This window comes from Plectropomus leopardus, chromosome 12 (genome assembly GCF_026936395.1).
Source record: "Plectropomus leopardus strain MGB_pleo_1.0 chromosome 12, ASM2693639v1, whole genome shotgun sequence".
NCBI lineage: Eukaryota > Metazoa > Chordata > Actinopteri > Perciformes > Serranidae > Plectropomus > Plectropomus leopardus.
The window spans coordinates 12,183,071-12,202,696 of NC_142187.1; the positions used below are offsets into that span (position 1 = coordinate 12,183,071).

At 40.8% G+C, this 19,626-nt stretch overlaps 1 protein-coding gene across 4 annotated transcripts in view; it reads left to right on the top strand.

The window, feature by feature from the left end:
• Positions 1-19,626, top strand: part of cadm3 (cell adhesion molecule 3) — a 108,491-nt gene that overhangs the window by 34,499 nt on the left and 54,366 nt on the right. For all 4 annotated transcript variants that reach the window (XM_088085124.1, XM_088085126.1, XM_088085127.1 and 1 more), the window contains one exon: positions 7,297-7,446. In XM_088085124.1, coding sequence (XP_087941250.1) covers positions 7,297-7,446 — 150 coding nt within the window. The remainder of the gene's footprint in view (positions 1-7,296; positions 7,447-19,626) is intronic.

Genomic DNA, 19,626 nt, shown 5'->3' on the forward strand with positions numbered 1-19,626 from the left:
TGCACACATACACACCAGCCAGCGCACACATGCGCACAGCCTCAACCACATGCAGATAAAGACCATCTCATAAATCACAACGATACTTTGTCCCACACACTTGTGCACATACATTCCTCCCTGCAAAACAAATACAACTGGGTGCACACACACACACACAAACACACTAATAATAAGCCTCACACTCACAAATATGGAAATATACATTCAGGTAATCCCCTCCTTGCAAACTACACCTACACCTTTACGTGCATACGCCACACATGCACATACATGCACACACGTGGAAAATATTCTCGTCACATAAACACACATACACACTCAGCCCAGAGCTACATGCTGAAGGGGTATATGCACACGCACACACACACACACACACACACACATTTGTATTACAGTAAATAAAGTTCATTAACCCGCGCTAATTAGCAGCAACACTGTAAAGCTTCCCTGGGAGAACAAAAAAGGAGGGAAAGAAGGAATTAGAGATGCCGAGAAGTAAACGAGATTATCTGGAATGTGGGAGGAGGGGGAGGAGGCTCGACAGAAGGGCGAAGAGGTGAGGGAGGACGAGAGGAAACCGAGGAGGACATCGGGGCAGATGGAGAGGAGGAGGGGGTAAAGATGGTGGGAGACAGATGGAGGAGGAAGGAAGAGAGGGGGTCAACATGGAGATGGCCAAGGTGGTTTGAATTTTTCACTGTTGCTTTATTTTTGGAGTGAAATGCATGGAATGGAGAGGAAGCTGTTTTTATTCAAGGAATATTTCTTTTTATTTTTGTGAAACACTTATTTAACACTTATGGCTTGAGATAAGAGGAATGACAGTGTGTTTCGTATCACACTGGTCTGGGCTTGGTTAGCCGAGAGAGACGGGTACACTGGAAAAAAAATGCACCTTCCTGTGATTCTGTCTTATTTACACAATATATCTACAGAAATGTAAAATGGGTTTATTTGATTTTTGGAGGAGTTTGTTTATTCGCCCATTACTTCTTTGTAGCTCCTCCAGATATTAGTTGCCAGAAACGATTATTGAGCACCTGAACTGGGTCTCTGTACAGCAGGATGATACCAAACCTGCCAACCTCACTGTAATGACAAGTCTCAGGGTTGTTCCATAGAAGTGTTGATGGAGCCCTGATATGCAGTATACGAGCCCTGCTGCCAATTTACCCCAGTAGGAATCCAGGGGAATGCAACAAATTAAAATCTCCTACTCCCCCCCAGACCACTGTTATAAATAAAACAGAAAGGACACCTCAAACTGCAATCAAGGCCAATTACTGTAATGAATTTCTAAATCATTACGGTTTTATATTTGCAAATCCTTCCCAGAAGGACTTGGAAGTCTGTTGATGAATTAGTTAATTGGTTGTCAATTTTCTTGATTAATCATTTGGCCTATTAACATATTTGCAACGGGTAAAAAAGAACCCATAGATATTTAGGCCAATCCCAATTCTCCACTTTGGCCCTATGCCTAGCTTTGGAGTGTCCTCGACTGAGTAGTGGGCCCTCAGAACAGAGCCACCACTCGTTAAGTTATCATCTGACCAAAATTGCAAGACTGAACAAGACAAATTAATAATTTGAAAAAGCCCAAGAAGCAAGATAAACAGTTTAGCATTGGTTAGCTAAAAGTAATGGATAATGTTTAGAACAGTTAGCTAAAAGTAGCTGATAAGCAGGCGAAATAGCATTAGTTAGCTGTTAGTAATTAATAAACTGTTGAGATAGTTTGATAAGAGTAACTGACAAATGGTTGAAATAGAATTAGCTAGCTAACAGTCAGAATTAGTGGCTACATTTAAGAGTAACAAATAAATGTTGAAATAGTTGGCAAAACATAACTGACCACTGGTTGAAGTAGAATTTGCTAACTGCTGATGAATATATGTTGACATAACATTGGTTTGCTAACAGGACGAATAAACCTTGAAATAGTTAGTTCAAAGTAACTGATAAATGGTTGAAATAGCATAAGTTAGCGATTTTTCTGAAATGCTTGTTATTATGTTCAAATTACATGTCCCCTTGCACCTACTTCCCACCTATCCCAATGGATATTTACATTTTTACCTGATTATTTGCCAAGGTATACTTAAATTTATGGGCTTCTTTCCCCGCTCCAGTGGCAACCATGTTACATGTTTACATTTAAACTGCGGCAGTTTGCAAAGCATTCTGGGAATTTTGTTCTACCACCCTGCAATTGAAAACACTGTGTTTGGAGGGCCACCAAGAGGGCTAGATGAGCACTACTCCTTGAGCCCCCAAACAAAACGGGACAACCTACCCTATGCAGTAGCACTCAAAACAGAGTGGTAGGGCCAATTGGGAGAACTGGGACTGGGCCTTAGACACAGTCCAAAATGACTTAAACAGTCACCAAGAGTGAGCAATACCGGCAGCATGATGTGCCATTGTAGACTATAGGTAGTACAGACCTGAGACGATAAAACAGTGCAATACAATTTGTCCATCTAAATTAGTTTGCTTCCTTTGTTGTGGTTGAGGGACTACTAACGTTGAGTATTTGGTTGGTCTATTTGGCCTAAGGGCTCATTTATGTATATTGTTAGATATGAATACAGACACATGTCAAGCCCTCTGTCCCTACTTTGCATTCATTTCATCTGTGTTTGTGCATGTTTTCTGAAAGACTATGGTATGGTATGGCATGGTCTGGTTCGGTCTGGTATGGTATGGTATAGCACGGTATAGTATGGTATGGTATGGTATGGTATGGTATGGTATGGTATGGCATGGTCTGGTTCGGTCTGGTATGGTATGGTATAGCACGGTATGGTATGGTATGGTATAGCATGGTCTGGTTCGGTATGGTATGGTATGGTATGGTATGGTATGGTATGGTATGGTATGGTATGGTATGGTATGGTATGGTATGGTATGGTATGGTATGGCATGGCATGGTCTGGTTCGGTATGGTATGGTATGGTATGGTATGGTATGGTATGGTATGGTCTGGTTCGGTATGGTATGGTATAGCACGGTATAGTATGGTATGGTATGGTATGGTATGGCATGGTCTGGTTCGGTCTGGTATGGTATGGTATAGCACGGTATGGTATGGTATGGTATAGCATGGTCTGGTTCGGTATGGTATGGTATGGTATGGTATGGTATGGTATGGTATGGTATGGTATGGTATGGTATGGTATGGTATGGTATAGCATGGTCTGGTTCGGTATGGTATGGTATGGTATGGTATGGTATGGTATGGTATGGTATGGTATAGCATGGTCTGGTTCGGTATGGTATGGTATGGTATGGTATGGTATGGTCTGGTTCGGTATGGTATGGTATGGTATGGCTGAAATGGAGCAGTACCACCAGAAAAAGTATGTTTATAATGTTTGAAAATACATGTATCTATTTTCATATGGAAAGCGAGTATAAACGAGCTGTAATTCACCACCTGCGTCCAGTCTTTATGCTACGTTAAACACATCATGACCGCAGCTCTGTAGGTGATGTCCAGTGACATGCAATGGAAATCGAATCTCATCTAACGAGCAGCAAATAAAGCGAATAAGCCTACTTATAAAAAGAAACTGAAACTATTCCTTTAAGGTTTTCCCTTTTTTTCCATTTTTTTTTCATTATTTTAGAGCCCTCAAGCTCCTCACACTTCCCCTGTTTTCTCACTGGCTTCCTCTCTTCCCTCCCCTCCCTTTTTTTTCTCACACACCAAGTACACACACCCCTTTTTCTGCCTCTTTTTAGCACCCACCCTTCTGCACAGTCCATACCTGGCCTTATCCATCTATTTTTCCCTGTCTCTGTCTCTTCTCTCTCCCTCCCTTGACTTGATATCCCCGTCAGCCTTCTACCTCTGCGTTCTCTCACCTTGTTGCCGACGAGGGAAAGTGTAAATTGTGTTGCTTTAAATACCCATGTCTTCCTTGGGCTTACAGCTTGAGGGGGGGCAGTGAAGGAGTGAATGCGAGGCGAGAAGAAAGAAGAGCAAGCCACAGTGTTTAACTTAACGTCTGCTAAGGATAGATAGGTCTCTCCTTTTATTTCTGCAGCTCGGGTGTTTAGCCTGACTTAACCGTTTAAACTGTGGTTGAACTTCATTTCCCCTCTTAAATAACTCCGTTCTTAAGTAGCTTCAAAGGTAAGAAGAACAGCTGTATCTGTATCTGGGGCTTATGGGGGTCATGTGCTACTGGCGAGTGACTCTGTGGTGTTTGTTTAAACCAGTTTGGATTGGTAGATGGGTTCGGCTGTGCCATTAGGACAGTTATGTGCCAATAGATTTGTCAAGTACAAAAACTTTTATTTCAAATAATCTCTGGTGCCCATCTCAATGCCCACCGCTACTGACCCCACCCCTCTGGCCATATAAGAAATGCTCACGTCCATTCGAAATACTGCTTAAAGATTTATACATTATCCCAATGCAGTCAAATTCTGCCCACACAGGGCTTCACTAAATTGAACTTATCTGTGATTAATATTTGACCGATAGGGCTAACAAGGTTGCTGCCATATACAGTACATCGAGTGATTTGTATGCATTAGTGGAGCTTTAAATGTAAGATGCAGAGGGACTTTTAATCATCATTAAAATGTTTCACTCAATAATACTGAGATTAACCTTTAGTTATTAGCTTGTGTTAATTAATATGGAAACTTTTTTGTGACCCACTACATACACAGTCTGATCTGTTTAGCAGCTGAAATCCACTGGGATTTAATGCTCTAAGGCACTCCGGCAGCGGTAATGAACAAGCAACAAGTGCTGCTTTTTACCGTTCGATTTACTCTGCTAGTGCATGGATCGAATCTACAATCTCCCAGACACCTTCCCACTCGTCTCACCTTTTGGCCCTCAGTGCCCTGGATCAATGATTTGAAATGAGAAAAAAAAACAACCAAAAAAACAAACTTTGAATTGACCAAATAATAATTTGTTGCTTCTAAATGCTCCTCTGGACCAATGAATGGGTCATTACTAATTACGAGGGAGAACGTAATTTGTACCCATAAGACTTTATTTAATTTGTGATGTTGTAAACATAATGCAACATTAATGCAGATAGAGATATGTGATGATTTTCTGCAGTGTGGAAAATTATTTGGGTTTTTTTGGCGTACTTTGAAGATATTTAAACGGAAATTTAAGGGAAAATTGACGGTTCAACAGGTTAAAGGTCCTATGTGGCTCAACAAGTTACGCATGGCATGATGAGTGCTGGGATTTGTGGTGGATATTATTTTTAAAAAGTTCTTTAATAAATTGTTTAAAAGGCATCTCCTCAAACTCTGTTCATCTCTAATGAGCCACTCATTGACCTCTGAAATGGTACCAGCACAAATGTCGCTGTGAGCCTCCAACAACAGGTTGTTCCTGGTCAGAAATGCCAGCTTTCTGCGGCCTCCAAAGATAAGACTCAAGTTTGGCTAACTTGCCGCAGCTCATTGCGGTTGGCTTGATGAGTGATGAATTGGGACAGCCAATTTACCCAAAGTGTTCATGCCAAGAAGAGGAGCTCTTGCGATCAGCCGCAAGAATTAGCCCAAGACGCTATTAAAGGAGACACTAATCCGCGCTGCACTTGACCACACATTCAGCCCTCTGCCATCATGGTACTTAGATAAACTAACCACAAGGTCAGGGCTGCAGTAAAACACCACAGAGAGCGAGGGAGCGACTTACTCTGACACAAAGTCTCTCAGTGCTGTTTGAATCCTACAGGCAAACTGCAGCTGTACCTTTAAGACCTCTGAATCCTCTAAGCCCAGAGGCAACCATGAAAGTTTTTTTTTTCTTTTCTAATAACTTGTGTTCTCTGAGATGCTGAACTGGCCATAAAACTGGCTTTAAAATTACAAAAAAGATACTCATAGTCGCTGCCTGCTGCTCTCAGCTCGTGTTCTGCAAATGTGTGTTTTTGATGCTACATGCAGTTAGTTTGCTCGCCTCCTCTTCTGCATCCTCTCTTCGTGTGTCCCCCCCTCTTTCATGTCTTGATGGGAGTTCCGCCGAAGCGCACTTAAGCAGATGTTCTTCCTGCAGAAAAAAAAAAAAAAAAAAATCAATTCCACCGCCGGTGCAAGGATGTGATAACGCTCCACGCCGAATATAAACCTGTCTCCCGCTTGACAATTTGGTTCCAATTAAACTATTTATACACGCCATATTTTCAGGGGTGAGGAGACCGCTTTGGGGCATATCTTCTTAGGAGATGTTCCCTCTGTTGGCTTGGTCTTGTTGTCAATTATGCCATATTTTTGTTTTTGCCTGAGATTAGGCTGAGCGAGCTCTGGCACGTATTGAAGTGAGCAGGAAGGGAGAGGAGCGCAAAGCATGGCTCGGTGCACTCAACGCTGCATAACTTGGGGGAAAAAGCGCCGTAGCGGACAGGCTCGGCATTACTAACTATTACAAGGGGCTGCATATTTTAGTATACATCCCTTGTTCTGATTCAAATAATCGTCTGCCACCCTCACTGAATCCACAGAGCAGAATTAGCCTGCACCATCACCCGTTATCAAGGGAGTGCTGTTAAATACCATAATTTGAGCCAATTTGAATACTGTTACACACCCAGTTCACTGTTCAGAGATTTTTGTGGTGTTCCAGTTCCAGCTTCAGCCTTTAGAATCCCTTCATTATGCTAGGTCATTTGTATTCTCTTTCTCTTTCCTTCTGACCTGCTCATTTCCATAATGCCTGTCCCGTTTGAGCTTGTTCTGTACCAGCCAATACATATGCATGGCGTTAAAAACTGACACAGATATTGACAAAAGAGGGTTACAAAGCCATTAGAGGTATGAGACAGTGCTCTTGTTGTTGCTTTGACCTGACGAGAGCCACTGTCTGCCATGGTCTCTTCATCTTTGCTGGTCCCTCAGGTCTTGCAGTCTCCCGATGCCAGGGCTGCTACTGACTCATCGCTCTTACATTGGCCTCGCAGACATACAACCAGATAGCCATTTGTCTGCTTTTTTGTCCCTCTGACAGCATGTCCGTGTGTGTGCGCACATTGAGTCTTTGCTTTCAGAAAGACAGATAGAGATATATAGATAATCTGACAAGCGGAGAAAGAGATGGGCGGGGGGAGATAGAGAGAAAGAGAGAGAGCGAGGCAAGTAATGCATTTTGTGGGTTTATCTGATTTGTGTGTTGGTGTGTGCTACTATTTTTGTTTGTATTTTCATATAAGTGCAGTGTCTTTCTGCCTTGTCTCTGTTGCCGCTCTATCACTCTGTCTTATGATTTTTTTCCCCTCCCTTTCTCTCTCTCTCTCTCTCGTTACCTAGTCTACGACCCCTTGCAGCCAACGACCACAGATGAGATGGTGTCCGTGGGGGGGACGGTGACACTGACCTGCACGGTGCCTGAGAGCGATAACTCCTCACTGCAATGGTCCAACACTGCACAGCAGACCCTCTACTTTGGAGAGAAGAGAGGTAAGAGGGAGCAGGGACAAGAGAAACTTTTTAAGTGTCTATGGAGCACAATATATTTTACAAAATGTGTTCAAATATGGATGCAACATATATATATACTACCAAGACATCATAGAGAAAAGCTAGTTAAAAATCTCTGAACTCTTCAGAATGGCACTGGTGTTGTCACTTTTTAGCTACGCTACTGTAACAAAAAAGACTGAAAAGCCTATTTGTGGGAGCAGATTGACCAACGGACACCGGATGTTGCTAGTGAGTGTTGCGCATTTATCACTCTGCTGTTTTAAGCTTGTTGTTAACTGTGTAGTCAGCCCTCACATCATGTTAGCTTGCTAGCTAATGGTAATGTGAGCATACCGTTATCATAAAAACAAAATGCACATGCAGCGCATCATAACAACAAGCACTCCCCGGCAGCCTGACACCACTTTTGTGCTGAAGAAAAAAAAAACAGTTAATTACCGTTTGGACAAAGATCATAGTTTTGGTCAAACACCTAAAAAGTGAACACGTCCCTTTATGTTCTTCAAGTCAGTGTTGACTGTTTCAGTAGTTAGCAAGACCACAATCCTTCCCTCATGTTTTTCTTGTTTAAATGTGATAACTTAAACCTTCATTAGTCACACTGTGTTATGGTGAATTCGTAATATATGTAATATATTTATATATGGAAGGCCTCCACGGCGAACGCAGAATTCAAAAAGTGACATAATTCTAGATGAATTGAAGTAGGCCATGTTTAACAACAACAAAACTGAATCAAAGGGTTAATTTATAAACCCTCACACAAGCTGTGCAGTTTAAAACAATTCTTGTTAATCTAGTCATAAGATCAGTACTTCACAAACATTTAACGCATGCAAATTAGCCAAAACATTACTACTTAAAACACTTCTGAAAAAACAGTCTCATGCACTGATGAGTAGTTCACAAGTGTAGGTGATGTATTCCATAAAATATGTCAAGTGAATCCGTTTTATTTCGGCGGTGAACAGTTTGCAGATACTTTCAAAATGCATTATTATCACGCCATTTGTCACATTCCTGCTGGGCAGGTCATGAATTTGTTTTCAATCCATTTTGGAATTCCCGGTCTATATACATTGTAAGATATGGCCAACTCCAGTAGGGTGTTGGTAATGCCAGAGGAAGATTAACTTCTGCACTTTAGCAATTTAATTACAGCAATTAACAGCAAGCAATAACAGCTTAGTAGCTAACAACTATCTGTAAATGAACACAAATGCAGATGAAGTGAATTTATAGCCTACATGGGCTCAGATAAATGCTACAACAGATTTGTGCACCTTTAGTATTGTCATATGTGTTGGAATCGCTGGAGCAGATATGGCAGCTTATTTTAGTGCCACTTTAGCTGCCTTTATCACAAAGGGTACACCGTGTGGAGGCCACTTCCCCAGTTTGCTTACTGATGCAGTTACACCTCTGAGGAGTAAAGATTATATAAACGTCTTGGGGGGACAAATGCATTTTCACCTTTTAACATTTGGCAAGAATATGTCTTTGAAGATTTGGAATCGTAGGCATTTTACAAAGCATATTTACTCAAGTCAGTTCCATATGAATGTATTTTTTAGAAGACAGGGTTGCAATAATGTTTGTTACTTCATCTTTGCTGAACAAGGCACTAATAAGTACTTTGTACTCAGTCGACCAAAGGCTTTGTTCAAGAGAAAAAGCCCCAAACAAAGACATTCGGGAACTGAAAAAGCAAGCAACATGTAATATTGGATGGTTCCAAAAGTGCTCAATACGTGCAACAAATGAAAATAAGAGGACGAAAACAAACCTCAGAGTCTGGCGGACGCAGGTGCGTCAATGTGTCCAATTTAAGCAGCTACTTTTGAAAGATAAACTGTCCTATTAACCAATTTTGTGCAAATTGCCAGCCTAACTGGCTGGTAAGCCAGACCGGCTTTTAATGATATTTTGAAACTTCCCACCTCTTGGTTCAGTGGTCCAACAGCACACACCACAGACTGTGTATTTTGAAATGAAAAAAGAGGCAAGTGGTGGAAAAAAATTTGACACTATAAATAAGGACTGACATTATAAATACGGTGCTTTGGTGCTAATGATTACTTTTGACTGTGTTGGCTCAAACCAGTGGTTCAAAACACTGTCAGGGCTGAAAATGTGCATGCACAGCAGCCAGTTTGAGTATAAATACAGGCACATTATTAGGCTATGATTGCAATAAAAAGCGTTTCCTTTTTTTTTTTTTTTTTTTTTTTTAAATTTGACATGATGAAAACAAAATGCCCCCAAAGTACATTTAGAATCATGCAATTTTAAAGTAAACTTAAATCTTGACAAGCTCAAATCTTAGCTCCAACTTTTTGCAGTGTCTCTTTTCAGTGGTCCAACATAACACAACAGACTCGGCACATGGGAGTGAAAAGAGGAGCAAGTGGTACAGATGGAATGAAGGAGGGGTGGGAGAGTTTGAGAATGAGAGACAAGGGAGCTGAGAGAGACAGAAAGACTCCCTCACGCACCAATACAACACTTAACTGCCGAAGTGAAGCGATAGAGAGATGGAGTTAAGAATGGTGAGAGTATAGGCGGATACAGGCGGAGAAGTTTTCATTGCTGAGGGCCAACGTTTTTTGCAACAGACAATTTGGAGAACACAGCGGCGAGAGAGAATAAGAGAGGGAGGTGGGTAAGGACAAATGGAGAGATCAGCAAGTCTTTACTCCAGATGGAGCTTCAACCACAGCAGAGAGGAGAGAGATGGAAAGTGAGGCTCTTCTCGGCAATGATAGAACACTTTAAGGCCGACCTCTACTTTGGAGGGAATTGAGAAGAGTATTGGAGGAGGAGGAAGGGGAATGGGAGAAAATAGGTGTCGGAGGAGGAGGAGGAAGGGGGGGGGGGTAGGTAGTGAGATGGAGCAGAAACTCCCCACTGCAGTGGTCCAACATGCACAGCAGATGCTGTGCTTTGGAAAGCAGAGAGCTGAGAGACAGAGAGGGAAGAGAAAGATGACGGGAGCTCAGATTTCAACCCTTCATCCATGTCTTCTCTTCAAAGTGCAGCAGATGGAGAGAGAAATAAGAGGGGGGAGACATGGAGATCTTGTGTTTTGAGGAGATAGGAGGAAGAAAGATGAAGGAGGGATGGAGGTGTGTACAGCAGGGAGGATAAATACTGCCAAAGGACGGAGAGGGAGGAAGGAGAGAATTGTCAATAGATCGAAAGAAAAGAGTAGCAGATGGAGGGAATGAAGGAAGGAGAAAGAGGAGTTTGCATTTTTGACTTTAATAAGTTGTTCATACAGGGAAGAAAATGTGAGTGCGGTGTTAAACCTTAATACAAACCTTGTAATGATGTTCACAGTTGTCAGTACAAGCTGCCTACATTGTTTTATTAAAAAAAGGAATTGGAAAATCCTCCAAAGTAAGCACATGAAAAAAGTATTTGGAATTTTGTTTCCCCTTTAAGAGCATTTTGAAACAAACAACCTTTTTGACAGGATGACATGTTTTCAATAGATTTGAAAACTTAAACGAAAGCCACAAAAATAATTAATATGGCTATTTTCTGATCTACCACTGAACCACAGTTAACTTTTCTGGGAATACTAATGGCCATGCTTAAAGAAAACCATACTAGCTTAAAGCTGCATTTACAAGGGATAGGAGACAAAGACGATTGGGCATCGTATGGCAATATTTTTTATGTGGCAGTATCATATCGATAGACAGCCAGATGCGGACAAAAGTATCCATTTTTTTTATAATATATTACAAATACGAATCAACCTTTTAACTGCCCACAAGAGTAATAAAACCAACTGCCATTTCAGTCCACTCGATATATTTTTTCTGCAATAAAAAGGATTAAAGTAAAATGAACAGACTGAAAACTTCTTACTGTTTGATCATTTCATTTAAATGATAAAGAAAATGTTGATTGCAAATGGACATGAGCGTGAATCCAACATATTATACGCAAAGACAATTTAGCCTTTCATAAAATATCGATATAGGCTAACGTGACTCCTTGTGGAATAATGTGAGCGAGCTCATGCTAAATCACTGCGTGGCACTTTTTTTTTCACAAATTGGCTGTATTTTTATTCCAAGTGTGCAGACATTCTTACGAGCTACAGTGGATCGTTTCGTTACTTTTCCAGTAAGAGACTCTGACATGCTGTCCCCCTCAGAAACCACTGGCAAAAGTGAAAAGGGTGAGGCCGATTCAAGTAGCCATGCTAAAACTGCGGCTGACTTAGCATCTGCAGGCAAGTGCAAATTAGAGATTGCCTGAAAAATATTTAGAGAATTCTCTCAAGTGCAAGTCACTTTTATATAATATATGTTATAGAGGGTCCCTCCTTCATCTCTCTTTAAACTAAGCCCGAAAAACATTGAAGTCCTCTGGCGAAGGGGAAAAGTCCTATTTTTATCTTTATTTGCAAAATGCTGCACTTGGTTCACGGGCTAGTCACTGTATTATTTTGTTCTGAAAACAGCCGACTGTTGTTGCTGGAAACTGTAAGGTTTGTTTCATGGAACTTAAGGGAACTGCAGAGTTGGGGAGTAATTCTCTGTTGATGTGACTCCTTTGACATTACATTTAGCCATTTTTTTCTATTGTTAATATGAAAATATTAATCAGTGCAGCTTCAAGTTAAGGGAAAGACCATAGTCATGGTTAAAAGAAACCAATGTTGACTATTAGTAGGATACAAGATGTGTCAAAGTCACACAAATATCATTATAAATGTAAGAGAACAGTTTCCAAAGCTGTTGTCATGGGATTTGTTTAGTTGACATAGACGATCATTTTTTAAAAACTCTGCATCGTTGGGTTAACATGGAACTTCGCCATCTCCCAAACATGACCGTCCAAAAAATTCTTTCTTGGTGGTTTACTGTAACTGTCCAGCCAAGATGGGAAAGACGAAGGAAGGACAGACAGATTAAGACAGTGAAATAAAAGGATGGCGGAGTCTTAAAAGTGCAGCTGGATAGAGCTGGAGTGACTGAAATTCCCCAGTGCTTCACTTTGTAAATGATAGATCGGGACGGAGCAGCAAATCTATGCAGTTGGCCCGAACAGCAAAGCGCAGACAGTGTGCTTCAGAGCTGAGACAGCAAGAGATGGAGGGATGAGACTAAGGAGAAAAAGAAGGATATACTAGAACAGGAGCAGAAAAAAATGAGAGTTTGATTGAAGAGCGTAGAAGAAGAGAAATTAGGACTCCTCGCCACCACACTCCAACACTGCACAGCATGCACCAGGCTTTGGAGAGTCGAGACTTGAGAAAAAATGGATGGGTGGAGGGAGCAGAGGAGGAGGGTGGGGGGCGAGGGACGGACGAACAGCGTGATGGGAGATAGAAGAAGACGAAGAAAATGATGAGTGACAACTCCTCACAGTGATGGCCTCCACACTGCAGAGTAGAGACGGTACTACGGCAAGATCAGAGATGGCAAATTTAGAGGCCAGGGAAGATAGGAGAGAGAGAAATAACCAAAGACAGAAGCATGAATGCTTTTCTTTACCTATTATTTCATCCAAACAGGCAGCCGTAAAAGAGTTAAAAAAAAAAACCACGTACATGGCCAAGAAAGGAGGCTCATCATCGAATTGAACTAAGAGAGAGAAGAAGAGAAGAAGCGGAGGATGAGTATGAAGACAGAGCGGTGCATTAGAGAGAAGAGAAATGAGAATGTTACGATGATGCAGGAGGGATACTGTGGAAAGAGACAGGGGAAAGAGACCTTGGATGTAATTTATAAAAAAGAAGTTCTTATTCACAAATAATGTGAAAAATGATGAAATATGAAATGTTGATGTTGCCGGCATAATCACAGGGTCACATCGATTCGATCCAATTCTCTGCGGTAGATCGAAAGCTCAAACTGACTTTTATCATTATTCAGTCACGGAAAGCTATTGATATCAGTTTAATTTGACCCCGCTTTGCACAGATGAGATACAGAGAGACAGGGACACAGAGGAGGAGGGAACACAGTGTGGGCAAGTTTTTAGACTTCTTCATTTTCCCTTTTTTTTTTTTTTTTTTTTTGACATGGATGTGAATAGACAGCGTGAAATAAAAACATAAAAAAAGTAAAGGGACAAAACTGAAGGAACCAGCCTGGTTCCAGTGGAGCAGAGCTAATGAGAGTTCTGCAACTATAACTGCCGAGATAAAGATAAAGCAAAACAGGAAATTAATTGTTAAGGGACACAAAGCCCAGTTGTGTTTATTAAAGCAGATACAATGACAAAAAAATACATTTTCCAGCTAATCCTGTCCTGTATTAATCTAAGCGTGAACATTTAGAGCAAAGGAACCTGTCATTCCATGGTGAATACAAATGATCTGATAACTATAGCCAATACGGGATATTTTAATACGTTTTAAGGCCTTAATTCTGGATAATTTATTTTAAGACCCTTTTAAGGACCCACAGATACCCTGGAGGAATTGTGTGGGAGTGGATGGGTGGATGGATGAGGGGAGAAAAAAAAAGAAGAAGAACCCAGCGCTGCTAATAGAAGAGATTAGACAGCCAGGAAAGCATGAAAACAGATGGGTTCCTACATTAATGCAAGACTACCAGGAGACAGCGAGAGCGACATTGAGATAAAAAGATGGACATGAGGGAGATAAAGACAGGCGGAGAAACCCAAACTTTGAAATCAAGACAACAAACAAGGACATTACATTTACATATCTGACTTTTAGCTGGAGCTCTCATCCAAAAGTGCTTTCTTTTTAGGAGCCGCAGCAGCTTCAGAGTGAGTCAGTAAGTCTTGAAAGTAGGTTTGAGTGTGCTAACATCCTGGTTGAACTGCGGGCTCGAGGTTGAGCTCGCTGGAAGAGTTGGCACGACCAGCAAAATAGTTTGTAAACCACAAAAGATGAGTGAATACTGTCAGGAAAGGAGACAAAGCCATGAGCACACTGACAGACAGTTCTCATTTTTTAGTCGTCATTGTGCGACTCTGACCTGTGGGGAGCGTTCCAGGGTGCCTTTGGCAATCCTGATTATTTTCTTGAGTAGTCGTTTTGTCTATAGGATGTCAGAAAATGGTGAAAAATGTCCATCACAATTTCCTCGAGCACAACATGCTGTCGTCTTATTCCTCATTTTAATTGACCCAAAGTCCAAAGCGCAAAGTTTACGCTCTTTAAGAAAGAGAAAAGCAGGAAAATCGCTACATTTGAGAGGCTGAAGCAAGAAAATATAATGACACAATTAATCTTATAACAAAATAGAGACAGATTTTTTTTTCTGATCATTTTAACTCCATACTGTTTTGGGCTTCAATGTTTTGTTCACAGTGTACTGTGTTTTTGCCAGTGGTATATTATATTAATGGTATATTATAGTATATTAAAAATAGCATTTAATATAGGAAGTATATTATCAAAAGTTAGAAATTCCAGTGTCATGACAACACTATTGTACATTATATATCAATACTGCCAAATAAGACTAGATATTGTCTTAGATTTTGGAAACTGGCATTCTGTTATTTGCCTTTACCCACTAAGTAATTATATACACAGCACTGATGATTATTTATTAAAAAATATAATAGAATTAGAATAGAATAGAATAAAATAGATATTTTATGAAAGCAGCAATAGTCAACCGTACTATATTGTTGCAATTTATATATCGAGGTATTTGGTCAAAAATATCAGGATTTATTACTCCATATCACCTAGCCCTACTCCGATGGTGTCCTTTTACCTCATCTGTTTTAGATTTGACATGCTCTTGTGCTCTTGTGTTTTATCAGGTTGTATTTGATGTATTCTTTTTACGCGAGACATTTAGCCCATTCATTTGTGAGCCAGTCGACTAATGGGCCATTTATATTAAACCCAAACTTAAAATGTGCTGCTGCATCCCTGCAGATGCTTGAGATCATGCTGTCTCTTAGATGTTTTTTTTTCAGTTGGCACCATAAACATGTTCATCCTGATGTTATGTAATTTACATACAGTACATCTTGGCAAACCATCACAACATTAGAACAGAGGTGGGCTGTACTTTTCCACCGCAAGTCAGGTCAAAGGCTCACACCAACGCTATCTCAAAATGATTTCATACAACGAGCATAAACTCTGAAATGCATACAACATGATGTAGACACAATAAGATAACAATAAGATACTCTATTGTAAAAGGATTATGTGACAGTAGCACAAATTGGATGCTGCATTTTCACTTGTTAGCTAACGATTAACTCTCAGCTGCAGAAACGAGGATGAATAAAGATATTTGTTTTGGTTCGCTGCTCTTGATTGAAAAATAAAATCTTTTGGGAAAACACATTCATAAACTTTTTTTTTTTATTTAGAAACTAACTTAAGGTTATCAAGCGTGGAAAGAAGATGTATCTGCCTCCCTTAATACCTTTAAAACTACATCACGTTTTCAGCTGTGGCCCCAACACACAACACTTCTCCTAATCTCCTTTTTGCAAGACGACAATGTTATATTTAAATTTTAAGCTGTGTTCATTCTGTGAAATTTAATGAGACCAGGCACACATGGCTTACACAGACAGGTGTACCTTTTATGTGCTTATTTTATACAGTGTGCAGACTATAAAAGTAGACATGCAGAAGTTGAGGCTTTGCAAAACATTTCCTCAACAGGAAAAAAACACCCTGTATATTAGCTTTCAGTCCAGCTATAATCTTATTTATTTGTCACGTGCGGTTTCCTTCCTTTCCATAAAAGCATATAAGCAGACATCAGACAGGCCTCAGTACGATTTAACAAGGTAATGGCTCTCTGGTGATTTATAAACCATGTGGACGGGGATGATCTCGCCTAGTGAGAGGATATTGAGTAGGCAGACTTTATCTGTGGTGAAAATGACTCTAAGTTGTGTGTCATTTCATTAAAAAACGCACCAGGCACTTTTAACGTTTACAGTGTAAAGGAGTCATAAGTGAAATGGGCACAAAAAAATATTGAAATTGATGGTCAGATCCCCACTCTGCCTCTCAGAGAACAAGACAAACTGACAACAACTGCTCACAGCACAGTGTGAGACAGTATTCCACATGCGGGACGTGAGATGTTTTTTTTGACATTTTCTGAAAAACTATTGATCCACATCGCATCAGTCAAAGTTTTCTGGGTGTCTGGGAAGGCTCTCTGGAGAATGTATTAACAACAACCATCACAGGATTGAAAGACTGCAGGAGAGACTTTTGAAATCTAGCACTTGAAAGAAGGCTTTTTCTACATTGTTTCTTTGTATCATCTGAACTCTATATTTTTCCAGGGGTCCTTAAAATAATCACGTGTAATGGGAGACAAGTGCAGGGAGAAGAAAGAGACGGGAGTACAAAGAATTCAAAGTTAAATGTACAATTTATTTCTGAGGTTAATGAAGTAAGTGTGTGAAACACATCCCCCGTGTGATTCAGAAATTGACCTTTTGCCCCTCACCCATAGAAATAAAAATAAGAATCAATAAACCAGAATTAAAACAGTACAGACATGCATGCAGGTCCTCCATTAATTTGTTACAGCTCTACACTGCAATTTCATCCTCGGAGGCAGACAGAGACAGCCATAACTCTGATGTAGTCTTTTTATTTTCAAGCCTGTGAATAAACACAATATTGCCTTTTTTAGATTTTCCTGAAACACTGATAAACAGAAGTTTCAATATAATAAAAAAAAGTATTATAATAATAATAAAACTGTGATTGAATTGTAATTTGAGATTAGGTTTGCATTTTTCTTCACTTCCTCTACAATTTTATCCTCTGCTCTAACTACCACTCTAATGTCTGTGCACTAAAAATGAAGCTACGGCCAGCAGTGGGTTATCTTTGCATAACATAAAGACTGGAAAGAGCCAGTACCTCTAAATCTTGTTTGTGCCATCCATACCAAAACTGAAGTCTTTTAAAATCTCAGTTTTCTTCACCTATATGAACGGAAGAACCATTGGAACTGTTCCCAGTCTTTTTTAAGCTGACTCTCTCCAGGCTCCAGCTTCAGTTCTATTGGACAGATATGAAAGTCATATCGACCTCCTCATCTTACTGTCTGCAGCTAAGCAAATGCACATTGCCCAATAAATCTAACTATTCGTTCAAACGCTTCTGTACAAGCAGAATGAACCCATGACGACATCCAGTCTTCAACAATCATTTGTCCAACCCACTTAAGATGAAACCGCACCCATTTCTGCAGAAGGTCAAGTGCTGGCTCAAAGAGGCGTCTTGAGCGCCCTCTGGAAATGTTACAGCTTAAGTTCATCAGTGGATTTTTATTATCGCCCTTGATTAAAAAATATTCAGGAGCTCTACCCTCTCTCATCTTTCTCCTTAGAGGCAGGACGTTGGGTGTAAATAATGATGGCTTTCTGAATCGAGTAGTACCTGTAGCAGAACCCGTCTAACCTATATCTGTAGGGTTGATAAAATTCCAGTTCAGTTGAGTGAGAACAGTTGAATTGGGTGTTGAGTTTTAACACCCCTCTACCTCTTTTATGTGTTGTTGGGTCTTGTTTACATGTGAATGCCTTGCCCAACAGTTGCAGGCTGAATTTAGGTTGCTTCAGCCATTGAAGGGAAACTGCACATTTTCAACCAGCTCTGTCACAGTGTTGGCAGTGTGTGCAGATGAACAATGTTTGCTCTTCCATCCTGTGCCGCCAACGCCTGGAGGTCCCTGCCACATACACTACCCACACTGCAATAGAAGAGCTTGTTGAAAATGGGCAAAGTTTCCCTTGAACTACCCATATCACTAACTAACAGGCTACTGTAGCTGTCATATTTTATGGAGACAGACCTTCAGTTGCCCCCTGATTCTCCACCAGATTGGCAAACTTTTCGACTTTGAAAATGTGTTTGGTCTTCCACCTGTGGCGTCAATGCTAAAAAATCCCACCACACAAATGGCCCACAATGCAATGACAGGGCTGGTTGAAAATATGCATAGTTTCCTTTAAACTACCCATATCACTAACTTTTAAGCTACATTTGCTGTTGTATTTCATGGAGATGGACTGTCAGTGGTCCCCCAACCCTCCACCAGATCAGAAAACTTCCCGGCTTTGAAACTTTGCAGATTTTCAACCAGCTCTGTCATCACAGTGTGGGCAGTGTGGGCAGATAAAGAGTTTTTTTTCTTCCACCCTGTGCCACCAACACTTGCAGCTACCTGTGCACACAACCCCAACACTGCGTTGACAGAGCTTGCCAAAGATTGTCTAATTTCCCTTTAACTAACCACCAGCTACTGTTGCTGTCATTTAATGGAGACTAACCCTCAGTGGCTCCCCGACCCTCCACCAGATCAGCAAACTTTCAGCCTTTGCATTTTCTGGACTTCAGAGAGTTAAACGGAGGGACCACAGGGTGGGCTAAAAAGCCATTTTTTTCAATGGTTCTGTCTAGCAGAAGGCTGGGAGCCAATCATGAGGCCTTGAAGGCTGGCAGCTCACTCTCATCATGTTGTAGTGGGCGCGTTTTCCTCAAAAGTGGGCTGGGACAATAAAAGACACATCAGGTCTGCATAGATAATACAATGAAAAGAGCTGCACACACAGGCAATTAAATTGAAGCACCTCTGGACATCAGGAGATATCAGGAAGAGGTGCAGAAAATATTCCCCTCTTTACTTTGCATTAGCCTGAACCTGTGACTTATAAAATGAGCAGCAAAGTTAATGTGATGGCATTCAGACAACCCAAAGCAGCTGAAAGAAGCAGCAGGCTGATAGTGACAGCCATTATGATAATTGGTTCCTTGACTTCTTTTTACTACAAAGGTGAGAAAAGATGAGAAAATAAGCTATGCTTCAGCATTATGCATTTTACCCCGTCGTGCTTTCTTTCTAATCCTTTTGCACCAGGCTGAGCAGCCAGCATGAACACTGTCTTCTTCAGGTAATCTAGCTCTTAGGATGTGTCATCGGTCAGTGTTATTTGCCAGAAATCCCCAATGGACATTTTTTTCTGCTGTAAATACTACATGGCAGGATTTCATTGGCATGTTGCTTGAAGCTGATACACCGCTGGGAACATTTCTCTCTCAAGTTTCAACTGGAACTAATGCCTCCTTGCTTCAATTTGCACCACCTTGGGCAAAGTTTGGTTCATTTCTCTCCTTCCATTGATTTTGCATACATTTGTGCTGCTGCCTCT